Below are 17,919 nucleotides of genomic sequence, written 5' to 3' on the forward strand. Positions count from 1 at the left end.
TGCTGTGAATTAGTGGGATTTGGGGCTTCTGGCTGAGATCAGACGGACCCCTCCTAACCTCTCAGGCTGGGTAAAGCGGTGCCATCCGTCTGGCCGGCTCTGAGCGGATCAGCCAATGTCACCGGACCGGTTCCGTGACCTCCTCTTGGTGCTGCCTCCTCTTCATTGATCCAAAGCTATGACACGGAGGCTTCACGGTCTGCTGCCCCTCGCCGGCTACGACGACTTGGCGCTGCCAGCGAACAGCTGTGACACAAGCAGCAGGGAGCCTCAGAATCAGGCTGTCTTTTTTATTATTATTATTATCTTTCTTTGATTTCTGGATCTTAAGAAACTTTGCAAAAAAATAAAAAATTCCTTCACATATAAAAACACTCGTCTGGTCGGAGATAGAAGAAGTAATGTATCCCTTAAACGTGAAAGCAGCTTTGTAGATCACTCAGGATGAGCCTTTTGTATAAGAATCTCCTGTTCGTACAATGAAGCCGAGGGTTTCATGTTTAGCATGCAATGTGCCTGTTCATTCCCTCTTGGTGGGTGAGGCGGTGCCACCGCCTTCTGAAAACCACTTGATTGGCACCTCTCTGTGGAGGTTTGATTGAAGTTTTTTTTTAGCTCCCTGCTCCTCGTTTGTCTCGCTCTCTTCCCTCTGTTCTAATTTTAAGACAAATACTAGAGTGACTGAGCAACCAGGAGCTCTGTAGAAAGAACTGATAGACAACAAAACTTATCAAAATATCCAGGTTTTTACCTGTCATCGTCTTTTGCTGATGGCTTTTCTAAGTGTCATGGTGCTCCTGTGTCTAGCCAGCACATTTGGTGTTAAATGCAGTAATTACATAGTATGTGATGATGATGAAAATCAACACATATGTATGCATATATTTCATTCGTTTCGTTGAGACATGTAGCCCACAAATAGAGTACAGATTGATTCACACACACAGATGTTAGTTAAGGTCCATCGCTGCTGGAATTTTTTCATTAAGAATTTTTCAATAAAATTTGTGATGGTAGCTCTGCATCTTGTGCTCGAAAAAGATCTTCCAAAGAAATATATTTTGTTTCAGTTGGAGGGCTTAGCAACCCGACATTCTGAACTGCTTGTCTACGTTTGTTTCTCTTTATAAAAATCCTTTAATGGCTGCACATATTTTACACAGGTCTGCAGAGATCAAAGAAGAAATATGAACAATTTCTTCTTCATCTTTCTTGAAGCAGAGCAAGATAAAGGTAAAATCCTACCTTGATCATATTTTTGTAGCACTGTGAAGCAAAACAAGCAGCCGGTTTGTCAGAGTCTGTTCATGTAGCCAAGATTTGCCCTTAAACACCCTAAAAAAATGACTTTACAGTCATTGCTCCTCAAATTCACAAATACAGTTACAAGTATGAACATTTTTCACTTTTTATGTATTGTTTGTAATATGGGAATAAAACTGAAAAGAATGTATTTTAGAGTTGAATAAACCATCCATGTGTTACAATCCTAAGAACATTACACACACACACACACACGCACGCACGCACGCACGCACGCACGCACGCACGCACGCACGCACGCACACAGTATGAAGAAGTTACTTATGAAGATAATGAAAAATGCTTTGGATTTAGAATCTTCTCAGTTGCCTTTGTTGATTTGGGAGGAATGACAAGAAGTTTATTGCCAATTCTGAAAAAGATAAAAAAAATAAAACTGCTCTTCTTTTTTCCTAAATGGAGTAAAAATACCCCTCAGTTGTAATATAGACTTTTATACACACATTGTTAAGAACCATCCCTGGCAAGATAAAACTTTTTATTTCAAGTCTAAACTTCGAAGCAGGATTTTCTCTCCAACTTGCCCCGACAGTTTTCTTCTCTTTTTTTCTTCATTTATTTCTTCCCACAGCCCAGTTCACTTTTTATCAGCGGAGCAAGTTTTATAATTGTGGGTGCATCACCACTGAGCTACTTCAGCACCGTAAAAAGCCTCAGAAATGAGAGCTTGTCATGTCTTTCCCATTTTGACAAGTGGTTCAGGAAAACGGGAACGATGACTCATCGTTTTTATTCCCCAGGCAACCACATTCTGATCAACTTAGAATGCAGAAGTATTAATAAATAAGAAAACAATCAGTTGTGCTTATTTCATTTTAAAGGGGATTTTAGAGGTACTATGTAAATTTTTGAGAAAAAAAAAATCATTGAATTAATATGGATTGGATTTTATTCAAAGAATTGTGGTAGAAAAACAAGATTAACGTTTTACATACATCTTTACCATGTGGGGAGTTTATTATGGAGCGTCCTGTCATTCTCAGCATTAAAATGATTAAAGCTGGATGAAAAGTAAAGGTAATGTTTTCACACAACTGAAGTTCAATACAATTCTAAGAAGGTGCAGTAATAACTGCTAACACAGGATGCTTCAATAATAAAAATAAAATTTCCAGAAATAGATTAAACTGCACTGATATTAAATTGGATTAGTTGGCATGAAATGAAGCAGGTTACTTTTGTTCTCAGTGCTGGACAAAATAGGAAAGAGTTAAGCAGACATAAATTGGGCAAAACTTCATGGCCATATTCATTTCAGTTCTCAGAACTGTCCTCCAGTTAAACATGATTCTGTTTCATAGGATGAGGAAAGAGATGGAAGGACAGAGAAACGTAAGAGGAAGAGAAAAAGTCAAGCTACGAATAACTAAGATCCACTCGTCTGTATCCAGGTTTTCTTCCCCCATGTAAGAGTTTTATCTCTTCGGTAGCAACTTGGTGTTGATCTCTCTGTGGCCCAGTAGCTTCTAAACATGTGCCCGTCACGCAGGATAACTCCAACCGCCTGGAGCCTCCAAACAAACCCACAGTCATATTTTGGACAGCAGAAACATCTTCTTCTCACTCTTTTCCTTCCCTCATCTCTCCGTCCGATCGCCTGCCCTCCATTTCATTTTGATGGCTGGTGCTGCGGTGTGTGCAGAGCTGTGGGGCTCCAGTACTTTCATGATGTGAGCCAAAACTCATCTGGGACGCAATATCCTGTTTACCAGCTCTCAGCAGTCCGAGAACCAGAAAAAAAAAAAAAAAAACTGAGCTGACTCAGAAGTTCAGAACTCATTATAGCTATAGGTCACAGTCAAGGTCGAACGCTTCTCCTCCTCTATCACGTTGTCTTTGGAAAACAGACCATCAAAACAATGACTGAGGCAGACAGGGTTTGCACATGCAACCGCTGTGGTAAAATAACAACTGATGTTGATTTTATACTGAAAATGTTTGAGGAAAAAAGATTTCAGCCCTTAAAATGTATTGTTACCTCTATAACTTTAATCATATTTAAAAGTGTTTCAGAGGGGCATTAGCCCTCAAACACACACACTGTAGCATTTGAGAAAATGTTAAGAGTAACTAAGCCCCAAATAGTTTTTGCTTGCTGAAAAATGTTCAAATAGGTTATTTAGGGTTTTTATCTTTATGTTTCTGTGCTAATCTCAACATTTTGGTGTTAGTTTGCTTAGTTCTGCAATAGCTGGGCGTAAGAGATTGAGCAGCTAAAGCTTTCTAACAGCTGGTATTGCAGAATGTTGCACAGATCACCTTGTTGGGGTACAGAGGTTCCAGGGTGGTTAGTGGTGCATTTTCAGATGTGGGAATGTTTCCTGTTTCATTGAATCAATGTATTGGCCATGTTCTTCAGAATTTCATTCTGTTCTTTGGGTCTTGTGTAATGGGATCGCCCTCCGCAGCCCTAAGTGAGAAGCTGATCAAATGACCACTTATCAGCGTAGCTGTGCTGCCATGTGTCTCAGAACTAACATTTTTTTGTAAGCAATGGTGCGCCACCTCTTGCTGCCATGTGATTTATAGCTGGACAGTGATTGGGTCCAGCTCTCAAAGTTACATTCTGAGGTCGGACTTTTTGAGTTCCAGTAAACTTTAAATCTCTGAATGACATTTTTCCATCTTCCTGCATCTGGTTTTTAGTCCCGTTAAGGACTGATTTGAAAATCCTTTGCTGCAGTGAAAATACGAGACTCGCCTCAATGTTGGACTGTAATAGAGCCAAGGAAAATAATTCAGATTATTACAGAGGCTGCCAGAGTTGGTTGATAGTGAATTTTTTTATTAATTAAGTCTTTATTTATTCAAAACATCACAAACAAAACAACTTACTGGACGCCATTTTACAAGTAGGTAGAAATAACAAAACTGGTGAATAGAAAAGTATCAGAACTTAAAACTTAATGCTCAAAGTTTAACACTCATTTTCACTAAGTAAGTCATTAATTTATTAAAGTTACTGTTGTAAATGATTTGTCAACATTGTTAACTGATTTTGCATTTTGATCACATTGGTTGGCTGTTAATTTTCCACTCTAGGTATAAATACCACTATGGGATTTGGCACAATGGAACCATAAAATCACCTAATTTAGACAAAAACATACTTGCAGGCCCAATGCAGCAAGTATTCAATCAAAAGGCAACTGAAAAACCTGCAATCAGTAACAGGAACAGTACATTTTGTTGTGTTGATGCAATTTGACGTGTTTCATCACAAGGTATTTTTCCGTCCCAAGATGCAAACTTCCCATCAGTCTCAGAGCTTTAAACTTCCACACATCATTTCTTAGGATTTTCGGCCGTGCGCTTGCGCAGTGTGAAGGAAAAGCAGGTTGTGACGTATGAGGTGATTGGCAACAAATCATCATGCACAAGTGATCATGCACTTTTTCACAGAAATCAGCCAATTATGATCGGGGGCCTATGGTATGGTACTTACAGAGTGACACATACTCCGGCTATTGTTTTTTTTCCCAGTTAAAAAAAATTGAGCAACGTTAGCTTCAGCTAGGTAGCCAATTCTGCGTAAATAAGCAGCTGAAAATAAAACAACAGACTCAGCGGAGAAAACCCAGAACAGAATGTACATTATCCAGTTCAAAATAAACAGATTTCTTTCATATCACAGAAGCACTTATTAGTAGTAACTTCTCTACTTCTGTTGAAACGTGCTTAGTCTACGTAGTCGGCCATTTCTTTTTCTTCTTGTAGCGACACAGTAGAAATGTGGGTCTAGTGCCCTCTACAGCAGTGTTTCCCAACCCTGGACCTCAAGGCTCACTGCCCTGCATGTTTTAGGCATTTCCTTCCTTCAGCCCAGCTGATTTCAATGGATGACTGATTAACAGGCATTTGTTGAACTGCAGTCAGTTGAATCAGGCACATTAAAGCAGGGAAACCTCTAAAATATTTAGGACAGTGTGCCTTGAGGACCAGGGTTGGGAAATACTACAGGACATTCTAAGAACTAAGAAAATGAACTAAACAAACAGATCAGAATAGTTTATGGGGGTTACATGTGTATCTAGGTCAGTTCCCTTTGTAAAGTCAAACCTCTTGGGACGTTTTGGCATCGAACCAGGGAAGCATCTAAAATCAGTAAGTCTTATTCTAACAAACTTGATTTCTGCACAATAAGAATCAAAGCTAGTTTGCTTTGAAACACCTAAAACTCTTTCGTCACCATGTGGCTCCCCAACTGCTAACGCCATGTAGCACTGATTTTAAAGAATCAACAGGATTAAAAAAATAATTCAACTAATGAGTACATGCATTTCAATCCTTAGACCTCCCTCATACTTGATCATTTCTACGTTTCCACCTGAACAAAGAATATGTCCACCTTAATCCTCTGCATCATGGATCATCATTAACCAACTCTCTAGCTCAGTGTTTCCCAACCCTGGTCCTCAAGGCACACTGCCCTGCATGTTTTAGGCGTTTCCTTGCTTTAGCACAGGTGATTTCAATTAGCAGGTCTTTGCTTGATCTGCAATCAGTTGAATGAGGTGCATTAAAGCAGGGAAATTTCTAAAACATGCAGGGCAATGTGCCTTGAGGACCAGTACCATGTTGAACAGGCACCAATGACAGATCCAGTATTGAGATCATGTTCTTGACTCACATTAGATTTAGCAAATGTGTAATGTTGGATGCACTTCCTGACACATACATCTGCATTTATCAAGGCTTGAGACCTTCAAAAAAAGACACAATGTCCCCTTTGTGACTGCATTATATGGCTGGCAGTATTTAATTCAGATTATTATGGAGGCTGTCACAAACTTTGTTGATAGTGGGGTTTTTTTTATGAATTAAGTCTTAATTTATTAAAAACTATCCAAGCAAAATGACTTACTGGAAGCCATTTTACAAGTAGGTCAAAATAACAAAAATCTGGTAAGTAGTAAAGTATCAGAATTTAAACTTAATGCTTAGTTTAACACTTATTTTTACTATAGAAGTAATTAATTTAAGTTAGTTATTAATTTAGCATTTTATAAGATAATTTAAGTTTTTTGTGAAATTTTTTTTCTTACAATAATTTCATTTACTACAAAACTTGATGCACCATATTTAAGCAACATATTTCTATTTTTGCCCTTTTACAACATATTATTCTCTGAATTTGGTACCCGATTACCAAAATTCAGAAACATGAAGGAATAAGGAAGTGCAACCAATTCCTGTCAACAAGCTAAATTCCCCTGAAATACTTACAACCCAGTTTAGTCACACCAAACCTTGGATATATAAGTTCCTCAATCACAGGAGTTTGAGGACAGAGAAGCAGAGTTACACCTGGAGCTGCACAACAACTTACAGACGCCAACATGAAAGCTCTCGCAACTTTCTTGGTTTTGCTGAATTACTTCACCAGATGTCATGGTGAGTTCTCTTCATATTTTTAGTTCATAGGGCCAATTCATACGTGTCGTTGCCAGACACTTTACAAATGCATTTCAATTAATATCTGTAAGATGAAATAGTGTTTTATGGATATTTATTCCATTTATTTTATGTGGTTCTTCTCTACAGGTTGGATCTGCACTACTGCTCCTGAGCACGTTGCCGCAACCCAGGTTGATGCTGGCAATGGAATGGTCGTAATGACTGATAAGAACTCCAACGCCTTCTTCTTGAGTGATTCAAGTTGGTCCAAACTGGGCTCTGTTCCTCTCAAGCATGTCACAGTGGGATATGCAGGTGTCTGGGGAGTCAACCTCGACAACAGAGTCTATAAATTTGCAGCTGGTGATTTCTTTCCTACTCGTGGTGAGTATTAAGTTTCAGAAATAAATTTTACAGGTTGGCCCTGATTCAAAGTTTTCAGTTGTTTAGTGATGCTGTTTGTCTCTTCAGGTATAACATTAATCCAGGTAGATGCTGGACAACATCAGGTAGTTGGAGTTACCCACCAAAACAGCATCCATTGCCTGAACGCCAGCAGTGCCTCTTCCATTCAGGAGGAGGGAGTCTTGAACTGGAACACCATTAGTGGGGCATTGATGTACATGAGCTGTGGTCCACTCGGATGCTGGGGAGTGAACTCGGGTCAAAACATCTACTTCACGGTAAACTTTTGTCTCACATCTCTTGTTGTAGCTACTGATATAACTCTCATCCACTAGCAACCATCTTTACTGTTTACTTTAATAGAAAGTCTCACCAGATGCCTGCAGCATCAGTGGCTGGCGTCAAATAGATGGTGCTGCTGTAAAAGTTGAAGTTGGGACTGATGGACGGGTCTTTGTTGTAAATCAATCTGGAAATGTCTATGAAAGGTAACCTCTCAATAAATTTGAAGTGCAAGTGCAGACAGTACAGAGAATATGACATTTTACTTGAAAAGTTCCAAATAAGCTTCTTTCTCTTTCCAGAACCGGAATCTCTGAAGCAGTTCCTCAGGGCACAGGCTGGAGCCAAATCACCTTTTGTGTGGCCATCAATCACGTGACCTATGACCTGGGACGTCTGTGGCTTCTGACCAACACTGGCGTCCTTCTGAATTGCATCTAGTAACCAGCTGGAAATCTTCACTTCACATATTCTGTTCTTTCTGATGACTTCTTTGGGTTAATCCCATGTGTGCTTTATCAGTAGAGGATCTAGAACAGCAAAAGTCTCTAGATTAATCATGATAGGGGCTAAAAACCAAGGTGGGGATAGAAGTTATTGTTAAAAATGATTATGCTATAGATGATTCCAAGAATGCAGGAAATAAAAGGAAAGTTTAAAGTAATACTTTTTGAATTGACATACAACAGTTCAGTTGGATGTTTTTTTGTATTGGTGTTCAACCTTTCAGCTTTTTCAAATAAAACATTAAAATGTGATTTTAAGGAAACAATAAACTCTTTGATTGCAATTATTCTTTAAGACTGGTTTGTTTAACTCAAGGAAAAACAAGTAAAGTTTTAGACTGTTTTTACAGTCTAAAACTACTAAAATATATTTTCCCTCTCAAAAAGTTACTCAAGTAAATGCAACTGAGTAACTAGTTTACTACTAGCTGTGTATTTAGCTCAGTTCACTTTGTAAAGTCAAATCTTTTGGATGTTTTATCATCAAACTAGGGAAGCATGTAAAAACAACAAGTGTTCAGCTCTGTGCTGCCTTCAGGAGAATGGGACATCATCCATAACATTTCACCCACATGCACTGTGCAAACCAGAGCTTTCAGTTGAAAAACAAAGTTCCAGATCCTTTTAATGCCATACAAATATGAGACAGAAACATGGATTATATCTTTATATAGACCTGTCTATTGATTATAGATTAATAGTTTTACTGGACAGAAATTACAAAGAACAAATCTGGTTCTTGATCAAATCCTAATGAGTCAAACTGAAAGTGTCATGGAGTCATCAGCCTCATGACATTAACACTGACATGAAAAATAATATTGAAGAAATAAATATATCAAATCTAATTAAAAACATAAATAAGTGATCAGTTCTTTACTGTTATGGTCCAAGATATATTTATTCTCAGTACTAGATATGGTCTCAACAAACCCATGACACTTCAACAATATTATTTTACTTTTTATCTGGAAATAGTGTGTTTATTCTTGCCATACAGTCCTCTGTATTAATTATTGCTCGAAATGTCTTGCTGTACCAGTTTATTCCTCTGTATTTACTTTAGTTTCTTAGTTTATTTTTGCAATTTGTTCTTCATTCATTTCTATTTAGTTTCCTTTGATTAGTTTTATCCTCTCTTGGTTTATTGCTCTGTCCACTTTAGTTTATTTCCTGTTGCTAGATTGATTTTATCGTTCATTGACGCTCACCATCAGTCATCTTCACTCATCACCTGCTGCGCCTCCTAATCGTCATGTGTTTCATATCATGTGTTGATTTTTTTACTGTTCAGCGTCGGATTCTCTGTTTTTTATGCCATAATTCACATCTAGTTCGTCGCTCCGTTTTATGTCCCACTCCTCCTGTTTCAGAGTTTTGTGCAATGTGCGCATCTTTTTTTTTTTAACCCCCTAAAGGCAGGGAGGTCGGGAAGCGTATCGATGGGGAAACAGCAGACTGATATAAACCTTTTAAAACAACGGAAACAATTTAGGTATTCCGATTATTGAAATTAAATGTGCTGTGGTACCTGTTTCATTCCGGACCACTTACAGCACCGGTGTTAACGCTATAAAATGAATGTTCTCTATCGTGGCATCACCCATCGAGGGATTTCTTTATTTAAATTGGTTCATTTTTCAGAGGGATACACAGTGAGGGTATTGTGATTTAAGTAATTACATGTTTAAAGAGCGATTTTCTGTTGTCCTTTCATGGAAGCGGGCAGCTTTCAAACTGAAATAAAACACCTTTTAATATAAGTTGCTGCTTAGACATGATCACAGAACTGCCAAAACATATGTACAAAAATACCAGACAAAGTGAATCACAGCACCGTCATCAGCCGGTGTAACCTGAACTGATGCGGTGAAGCTACTAGTAGCAGGAGCGGAGCTGCGCCATGAAGCTACAAACACTGAATAGAAGAAGAGCTGCCATCGATACAGTTGCAGCCAAGCATGATTTAATGTTACACAATACAGTTTTACCAAGTTGCTCAAAGTCTAAACTGGCGTTGTTGTGCATTTAAGGTGTAAATTTTACCTTCGACCAAACGCCCCCCAAAGGCATCCCAGTGCCCCCCTTTTATAAAAATTCCCGCCAGTGCCCCCTGCCGTCCTCTGAACGCCCCCTGTGGGGCGGTACCGCCCACGTTGAGAACTGCTATTCTAGGATGTCTAACCTGCAGACAACCTCTTGACTGTCTCTTATGTTGATTTTGGGAGCAACGGTGAACAGAAAGCAGCTGTAAATGTAAATGTGGAGCTGTGCTTCTCTAAGCCCCAGAAAACTGGGTTTTTCATTTAAAAATGATGGAACTTATCATCGAACATTTTTTTCCTCTAAAAACAGTTTTCTTTCTTATGCAGAATTTAAAAGCTTCACTTTGCAGTGTACTTTGTTTTTGACTCTGGATTCGTACATTTTATTATATTTTGACTACTGCATATGACTGTTAAAATATGACAAAAATGCAAGGGTGTAACGTTGTGCTGCAAGTTGGTGGGGACGGGCTGCGAGGAAGAGGAGGGCACTGATGCACCCACAGTTATGCAGCTGGAAGGCCTTTTTTGTGCTAAGAATACAGCCAAAACTTAAATATGAATGCCATACAGTCTTATTCAATAAATTAGTATATTTTCTTTGGACCTAAAGAGGAGCAAACTAGAATCAATGCACAGCTTCAGTTATTACAACTGAAAACCAGCAATCAGGCCGAAATCTGGGAGTAGTGATGGACTCTGACCTGAACCTTCAGAGCCACATTAAGACAGTCACAAAGTCGGCCTTCTATCACCTGAAGAACATCTCCAGGGTTAGAGGACTGATGTCTCAGTGAGATCTAGAGAAACTCATCCATGCGTTTATCTTTAGCCGCATTGATTACTGCAACAGCGTCTTCACAGGTCTGACTAATAAATCAATCCTCCAGCTGCAGCTGATCCAGAAGCTGCTGCTGGAGTTCTGACTAAAACTAGGAAGATAGAGACATAACACCAGTTTTAAAGTCCCTTCACTGGCTCCCTGTAGCTCAGAGAATAAACTTTAAAATACTATTAGTTTATATATCACTGAATTGTTTAGCACCACAATACATTAAAGTTCTGCTGTTGTATCAACCTTCCAGACCCCTCAGGTCTTCTGGTTCTGCTCTGCATCCCCAGAACCAGAACCAAACGAGGAGAAGCAGCATTCAGCTTCTATGCACCACAAATCTGGAAAAAACTTCCAGAAAACTGTAAAACAGCTGAAACACTGAGTTCCTTTAAATCTTGACTAAAAACCCACCTGTTTAGAGTTGTATTTGAAATGTAATAAACTACAAATATAATGATGGCACTTGACATAATGCAATGTTTTGATTGTTGATTCTATGTTGCATGACTCTGTGTTTTTGTGTTTGTTATGAAGTAAAGCACTTTGAAATGCCTTGCTGCTGAAATGTGCTATACAAATAAAATTTGATTGATTGGCACGTTATATATTTAAAAATTTTAACTTTCTTCTGACCCGTGAAATGTGATTCCCTTAGATCTTTATTGCTGTAGTAGAGTTGACCATTAATAGCAAAAACCATCCTGTTCCCTTTTCAGATTCTTTGCTTAATTGTGTAATTTTCCCGACCACCGATATTCCTAACTGAATGTGAAGCAATCGAGCAACAGTTGTTTTGTTGCTCAACAATTGCTTTGTTGCTCAATTGATCTGTTGAGCAATGTGTGACACACTGCTGCAAACAGTAAGTCACATGATGTCCAATCCACCAGACCACGGAGAGGACTTGATATTTACCTTTTTGCAAGAAAAGAAAAAAAGAACAAGCAGTCGTCCACAGGATATTAATGCTTTGAGCTAGGACTGTTGTAAAAGAATATTTTAGTAATCGAGTACTCAATAGAATATTTTTATGATTAATCGGATCTCTCTGTCTCTCTTTCAGCTGTAAAGCTGTCCCCATAGCCCCACACAATTTAATAATGCTTATTTGTCTCTCTTCGCCTATGTAAGAATGGAACATACACATGTCATCAAGAAATTTAGGTGAATATTTGTTGCACAGAGATTTATTCGAGAATGAAAAAGTCTGAGAATGGAGTTTTTTCCAAATTTGTGAAAAGTAGGGAATAAATGTTGCCTTTAAATTTGTCTTCAGTTGTCCAAAGTATACGTCCATCTATGCTCAAGGGCCACATTTACTGAAACCCAACAGCTCAGTGGCCAGGCATCCAACAAAGGATGTGTTCTTTCAGCGTCAGTTCCCTTCGTCGTGATCATGCTTCAGAGCAGATGACATCGTCACATCAAGACGACAAAAGGCCAAGTTTCATAGAAAATGCTGTCAGTTTTTCCACAAAATCAACACTTCTAAGTACCACATTAAGTTAACCAAAAATATGCAAATTGATGAAAAATGTGAACATCACTGACAAAAAATAAATAAATACAAAATCCAGCATTGGAGCAGCTCTGTCTCAGGCCAAGTCCACATGTAATCAGGTATCTGGAAAAACTAAAGCATTTTTATGTGTTTTAGGCTTTTAGAGACTGAGTGATATAAAACTCAATTACAAAATATGATTTTTTATAAAAAATCAGACAAAAGTGGATCTCTTAGTCTTAGTCAGTGGATCTCCTTATGCAAAAACATATTCTCATATTTAATGGACATGTTGAAAAACCTACAAAACAGCCTGTGCTGAAGGCTGGATGTTGATCTGATAAAGTTAATAGACATGGTGTGACGTGGTGTTTTTAACTCACCGCTGAGTCAAAAACAATGAACACGCTGGGGGAAGTGACACTGGAGGGACTTCATCCACGTTGCCACAGCTGATAGTCCAGCCGAAAGCCCGTCCACTTTGCCCGCCGTTGATGGTGCCCCGTAGGTCACAAGCATGTTTACACCATCCAAGTCCAAACTATTGTTTTTGTAAAATAGAATTTTAAAAATCCACAAATATTGCAGTGAGGCTATATCCTTCCAATGGAGCCCACCAGGTTCTCTACCTGTTGAGCTTTAGTTACCATTAAAAGAAAAAAAAAAAGTACAAAGTTGAGCCATGTCTGAACTATCGGTGGCCTCATGGAAAGAAGCTCTGGTTGCTGTTAGTTGACTTAATCAGCACCTGTTGAAAACGCGTGCTCATAATTTTCTTTGGGAGATACTGTTTGCTAGCAAGCATCTGAAAAAGCTGAGGTCGAAGCCAGAGGTTGGATTTAAATATAAAATAAAAGAGAATTTAAATACAAATTTTGAACCGATATTGAAGATATTGAAGATGTTCTCTCACAATTTATTTTTTCTAATTTCAATGTAATACAGACCACACTGCAAGAGCTCTTTCCTGCCAACAGCCATCACCATCTACAATCCATTTTTTGAAGAATCTGAATTAGTAAGTTACAACAAAAACATTTAATTTTCCTTTGGGATCAATAAAGCATTTTTTGAATTCGAATTGGATTTTGAATACTAGGTGTTCAGTGTAAATGGGCTGAGAACTTGGAAAATTGCAGTTTAAGGTGCGTACAAGGTATTTTATGTGCTAAGTCTTCTTTCCTATGGACTCCTTTTATTGAGCCGTGTGCCTCGTTTGGCTCACTTTGCATCCCGGGGCCATTTAACCCGGGAGCTGTAACCTAAAGACCTGATAGTGGCAGGCTGTGGCTTTCAATCTGACCGCGGGCCCCCACTTATCTGTCAAATAAGCTGTTTTAATTGCATACACACAGAGCCCTATCGGGCCATGTAGCACGCTCAGAGATAAGGGTTACAGAGTCAGGCATCAGTAACAGGATAAGAGGACCGCAGAAAAACAGAGCTGCTGGGTCCCAGGAGGACATCAGGTCAGGAAATATCTATAGCCGCCCTATTAATTTCAAACTCACAAAGCCATTTCTCTGTGTTACTGTGGGGCTGGTGAGATGGCTGCTGTTAACTGAAATCAAAGCATTTTTAAACTGCAATGACAGCGTGCTGACATTATCTGTGACCGGCCTGGGAGGTAGAACTATGTAAAACAACCTTGACAATAACGGCATTTTTATGCATATGTACAGATAAGAAGGGAGAAAAAAAAAGAGGACATGGGGGATGTTTGCTGTTATTCAGAATTTAAAGTAGTGAAGTGGTCAGGACCTTGTCATGCTGAAATCAGAGCAAACATTAACAACACACCAAGGACAGGACGCGCTGGGAATGGCAATGCTTCACTTTATCAGAGCCAAATTACACCAAAATTCACAATGTGTGATGTTTTGTCTTACATTTTTACACGTTTTCTACACAGTCTGGATAAAATATTAAATATGATTTTTTTTTTTGTTCTGGAAAAGAAGGAAACAAGAAAAAAAAAATCATAGAACAATTAGGATTTCCAGCCTTTATACACAATCCTCGTTTTATTAACACATTTTCAACAATACATCCATCCATCCACCATGGATGGATGCATCTTTACAACCATCCGTCATCCATCCATCTTTACATTCATTCATCCCTCTTTGCAATCATCCATCTGTACATCCATCAATCCATCCACTCATCTTTACATTCACTCACCTTTATATCCGTCCATTCTACCATTTATCCATCATCTATCTTTACATCCAGCTAAGGTCCATTCATCATCCGTCCAGCCTTCAGTTCTTATAGGTTCCATATCTGAAGTCAGACCTCAGTAAAAATATTTGCCATAAATCCGTCCTAATATGCATACTTTCAAACTGAAACCAGGAGAACATTGCAGGCCTTTTTAAAAGATGTTTTCTGACATGTGTGTGTTTTTAGTGAACATCCCAGGCTCCGGCAGCCTCCCATTCATGGAGGATTTGGACTGTTGATGCTAACACCGTGTATTGTTTTGACCCGTTTGGCCCGCGTGAAGAGCTAGTCAACACTGCAGCTGGGTAAATGTCAGCAACACTAGGCTTTTAATGAGACCAGAGACTAAGGAGGGGGCTGACACCATCATAGGCTCAGTGCTGAGAGCCTCATTTACATTATAGCAGGCGACAGCCGGAGAGAGGCGAGCGGGAGAGAGCCAGCGAGACGAGGCAGCAGGAAATAAAACATGTTGGTTTTAGGATGGCAATATTTTCTCAGAAGCACAAAAAAGGTTGTGTTTACTGAAAGCCTTAAAGCACAGAACACTACTTTGATTTTCTTTCTTTTTTTTTTTTCCTACGCTGAATAAATTCTGCATCAAAAGAGCAGTTTTGTAACAAGTTGCTAATAATTGCAGGTATTGGAAGATATACAGCAAACACCAATATGGGGGCCAGCCTCAGAAGGGCACTGTTGCCATAGTAACTAAATTTGACCACATTAAAAGTATGTCTAAAAGCACCGAGAGGAAAGAAAATGCTGGTTATAAACCTCCAAACTGTACGAATCCACTAACCAATGAGGTGGTTTCATTGACCTACTCCATCCACCAATGGGAAACAAGATTACAAGAACTCTGGTGTCGACAAATAATTACTGGCAAAGTTGATTTGTTAATTGGCGTCAATCAGCGTTAATTTGAGCAAAAGTAACTCATCTTCAGTTCATGGATCTGAGTCACAGATAAGGTTATAGCTAATAGCTGAATTTGCCAAATTTGAATTAGCTTACCCCAGTTATGCTGTTATTACCATGCAACTTTGGAGTTAGCAACCATTCAGTGTGATAGTGTTCCATCATAGAGGTGCGGTTCCCATCGGATGTTCAATTCAGTTCAAAAATACTTTTTTTGTCCCAAAGAGAAACTGAATGTTGTCATCACTCATATCTTCAAAGAATCGTGGAAAGAAAGAAACTCTGCTCAGTATCCGGGCAGCAGAAACGATATTCCACAGTAACGTCTCCTGCACGACTCCACCAGTTGTTGGCAAGCAGGACTGCTAATCCAGCTCATTAGCTCTTTAAATCTCTGTCTGGTCAAAGAGAGATGTTGGAGTAGGGGATATGACCCACATTCGCTATGATGGCTGGAAAAAATGGTTTGAACCTCCTTAGTTCAGGTATTATTTCAGGTTCTCAGAGGCTAATTAGAAGCTCCAAGTTGTCAACAAAATACCTTGCTGCCATGGTTACGCATCACAAAACCTGTCTGAAAGTAAAAAAAGTAGGCGGAAAAAGTATCCCAATTGCATAGTGTCCAAAATCAGAGGGAGCGATTGTCCAAGCCTCAACAAAACATTATCAAGTCCTGCAGAAAGAAACTTCATAACAGAACTACTGCAACATGGTGCCACTATGAGCAACACAACTCCAGAATAATACAATAATTTCATAGAATGTAAATCTAAAACTTGGCAATACATAAAGCAAGAATCATTAAGCATCATTAGCAGAATCAAAGACTGAAGTTGACCATAGAGATTGAAGACAAACACCAGGACCTCTGTTTGGTTTACAGATCTAGGAATAGATGATTACAACTAATTTAAACTGATTAGATGTTTTATGATGAAAACAAAGATCAAAAAAGGTTTTTGGAGGTTTCTAAAGTTTTTTTAAGGACTTGCATTCCACTTTGTGGTTTTTCAAATCCTTGTTAAGAGCTGCAACCAGCACCTTTAAAAGGTCAGCAAATGCAAGAAAACACAGAGCAAAGCTATGATTTGAAATATTTGATTCATGGTCTATCAAAAAACTACATTTAGCCTATTTCCAGATGTGATATTGCCATGGTAATATGTACATCCACAGGTTAACATTATTTTTACCTGTGCTCTTCCAGACTCTTTATGTACATTTTTGAATTTGAAGAAAGTAGCACATTTCCTTTAAAATATCTCTCTTTTTTTTGCATTTATCAAACAGAAGTCCGTTTTTGGTAATCGTAACTGGCCTAAAACATAAAAGTTTTAGTCAATGTCGGACAATGAGAACAAAGTTCATCTGGCTCCAACAATAAGGTGCTGCACTGGTCCATACTTCTACATGAGGCAGGATTTACCTTCCTTGCTTTTCTTTTGTGTGTCCCACAATGGTAACATTTTTCTTTAATTTCCTTTTCTCCTATTAAATTAAAAGTATTCTGCGGCATGCTTAAATCTGCTAAATCTGCTGCAAAGCCCCAGCGTAAAATTAAATGCCACATGCTAGAACGTCTCCTCTGTCTGTGATCCGGCTTTCTTACATCAGCCGCCTTTCTTTTAATCTGAAAGGAATAAACTGAATTTGTGATGAAGAATAGGCAGCAGCGGAGGCGGCGATGAATAAACGCCACATCACGTCCCTGCCTCCGTAGATCCCTATCCACTCTGGCTGAACGTCAGGCTGCTACGCACTGGTGGGAGAGAGAGAGAAAGAAAGAAAGAAAAAAATCAGAGAGAACTGGAGTTACACCGGCTTCCAAGTATGCTGTCACGCCAAAAATGAGTAACGGCAAGCCTCCAGATTACAGAGTCCACAGAGCTCCTGGTCTCTGGGCGCCAGATCTGTTGATGTACAGCCAGATGTTGCAGGTGCCTCCTGAGACTGCTGTCAGTAAGGGGGAGTTTCTGAGAAGAATGTTGTTCAGATGTTTGAATGTGTGATTTTGTTCAGCGTAGCAATGAAAATCTTAAGTGAAATCCTTTTTGAAACCCTTCATCACACAATCAATCAAATGAGGATGTTAAAAGAGTTTCTAACTACAGGCTTTCACAAACTCAGAACATCCTTTGAACTGTTAGGAATATTTAAGTTTCTACACGAGTTTCTTTGCTTTTATTAGCTACATTTCGATCAAACTGTCATCCAGATTGAGCCGGAAAAGGGTAGAGTGCCTTCTCCGGGTCAGGGGGGTCGTCCTGCCTCAAGTGGAKGAGTTTAAGTATCTGGGGATCTTGTTCATGAATGAGRGAAGAAGGGAGCGGGAGATCGACAGGCGGATTGGGGCAGCGTCTGCCGTGAAGCGGGCGCTGTACCGGTCCGTCGTGGTGAAAAGAGAGAGCTGAGTCAAAAAGCGAAGCTCTCGATTTACCGGTCGATCTACGTTCCCACCCTCATCTATGGTCATGAGCTTTG

The 17,919-nt window shown here is 39.2% G+C and overlaps 2 protein-coding genes and 1 long non-coding RNA gene across 5 annotated transcripts in view; 2 read left to right on the forward strand and 1 right to left on the reverse strand.

The window, feature by feature from the left end:
• tafa2 (TAFA chemokine like family member 2) overlaps window positions 1-17,919 on the forward strand; it is a 70,915-nt gene that overhangs the window by 4,676 nt on the left and 48,320 nt on the right. The window lies entirely within an intron of this gene.
• Window positions 6,599-8,187, forward strand: LOC103459697 (fish-egg lectin-like). The gene is made up of 5 exons (XM_008401477.2): window positions 6,599-6,717; window positions 6,868-7,104; window positions 7,192-7,403; window positions 7,489-7,613; window positions 7,710-8,187. The coding sequence occupies exons 1-5, from the start codon at window positions 6,663-6,665 to the stop codon at window positions 7,846-7,848; spliced, it is 768 nt and encodes a 255-aa protein (XP_008399699.1). The 5' UTR covers window positions 6,599-6,662; the 3' UTR covers window positions 7,849-8,187.
• The window catches only part of LOC103459696 (uncharacterized), a 13,654-nt gene continuing 9,860 nt past the window's right edge, over window positions 14,126-17,919 (reverse strand). The window contains exon 3 of the long non-coding RNA XR_532795.2: window positions 14,126-17,197. This is a non-coding gene — a long non-coding RNA (uncharacterized LOC103459696). The remainder of the gene's footprint in view (window positions 17,198-17,919) is intronic.

The sequence above is a fragment of the Poecilia reticulata genome, linkage group LG23, assembly GCF_000633615.1.
Source record: "Poecilia reticulata strain Guanapo linkage group LG23, Guppy_female_1.0+MT, whole genome shotgun sequence".
Lineage (NCBI taxonomy): Eukaryota > Metazoa > Chordata > Actinopteri > Cyprinodontiformes > Poeciliidae > Poecilia > Poecilia reticulata.

What these genes read in the sequence shown, in the direction of transcription:
- LOC103459697 (XM_008401477.2), top strand. Translation starts at nt 6,663, where the DNA reads ATGAAAGCTCTCGCAACTTTCTTGGTTTTGCTGAATTACTTCACCAGA. An exon ending in GTCAAAACATCTACTTCACG is followed by an intron (nt 7,404 to 7,488) that starts GTAAACTTTTGT and finishes TTACTTTAATAG; the next exon opens with AAAGTCTCACCAGATGCCTG. An exon ending in TCTGGAAATGTCTATGAAAG is followed by an intron (nt 7,614 to 7,709) that starts GTAACCTCTCAA and finishes TTCTCTTTCCAG; the next exon opens with AACCGGAATCTCTGAAGCAG.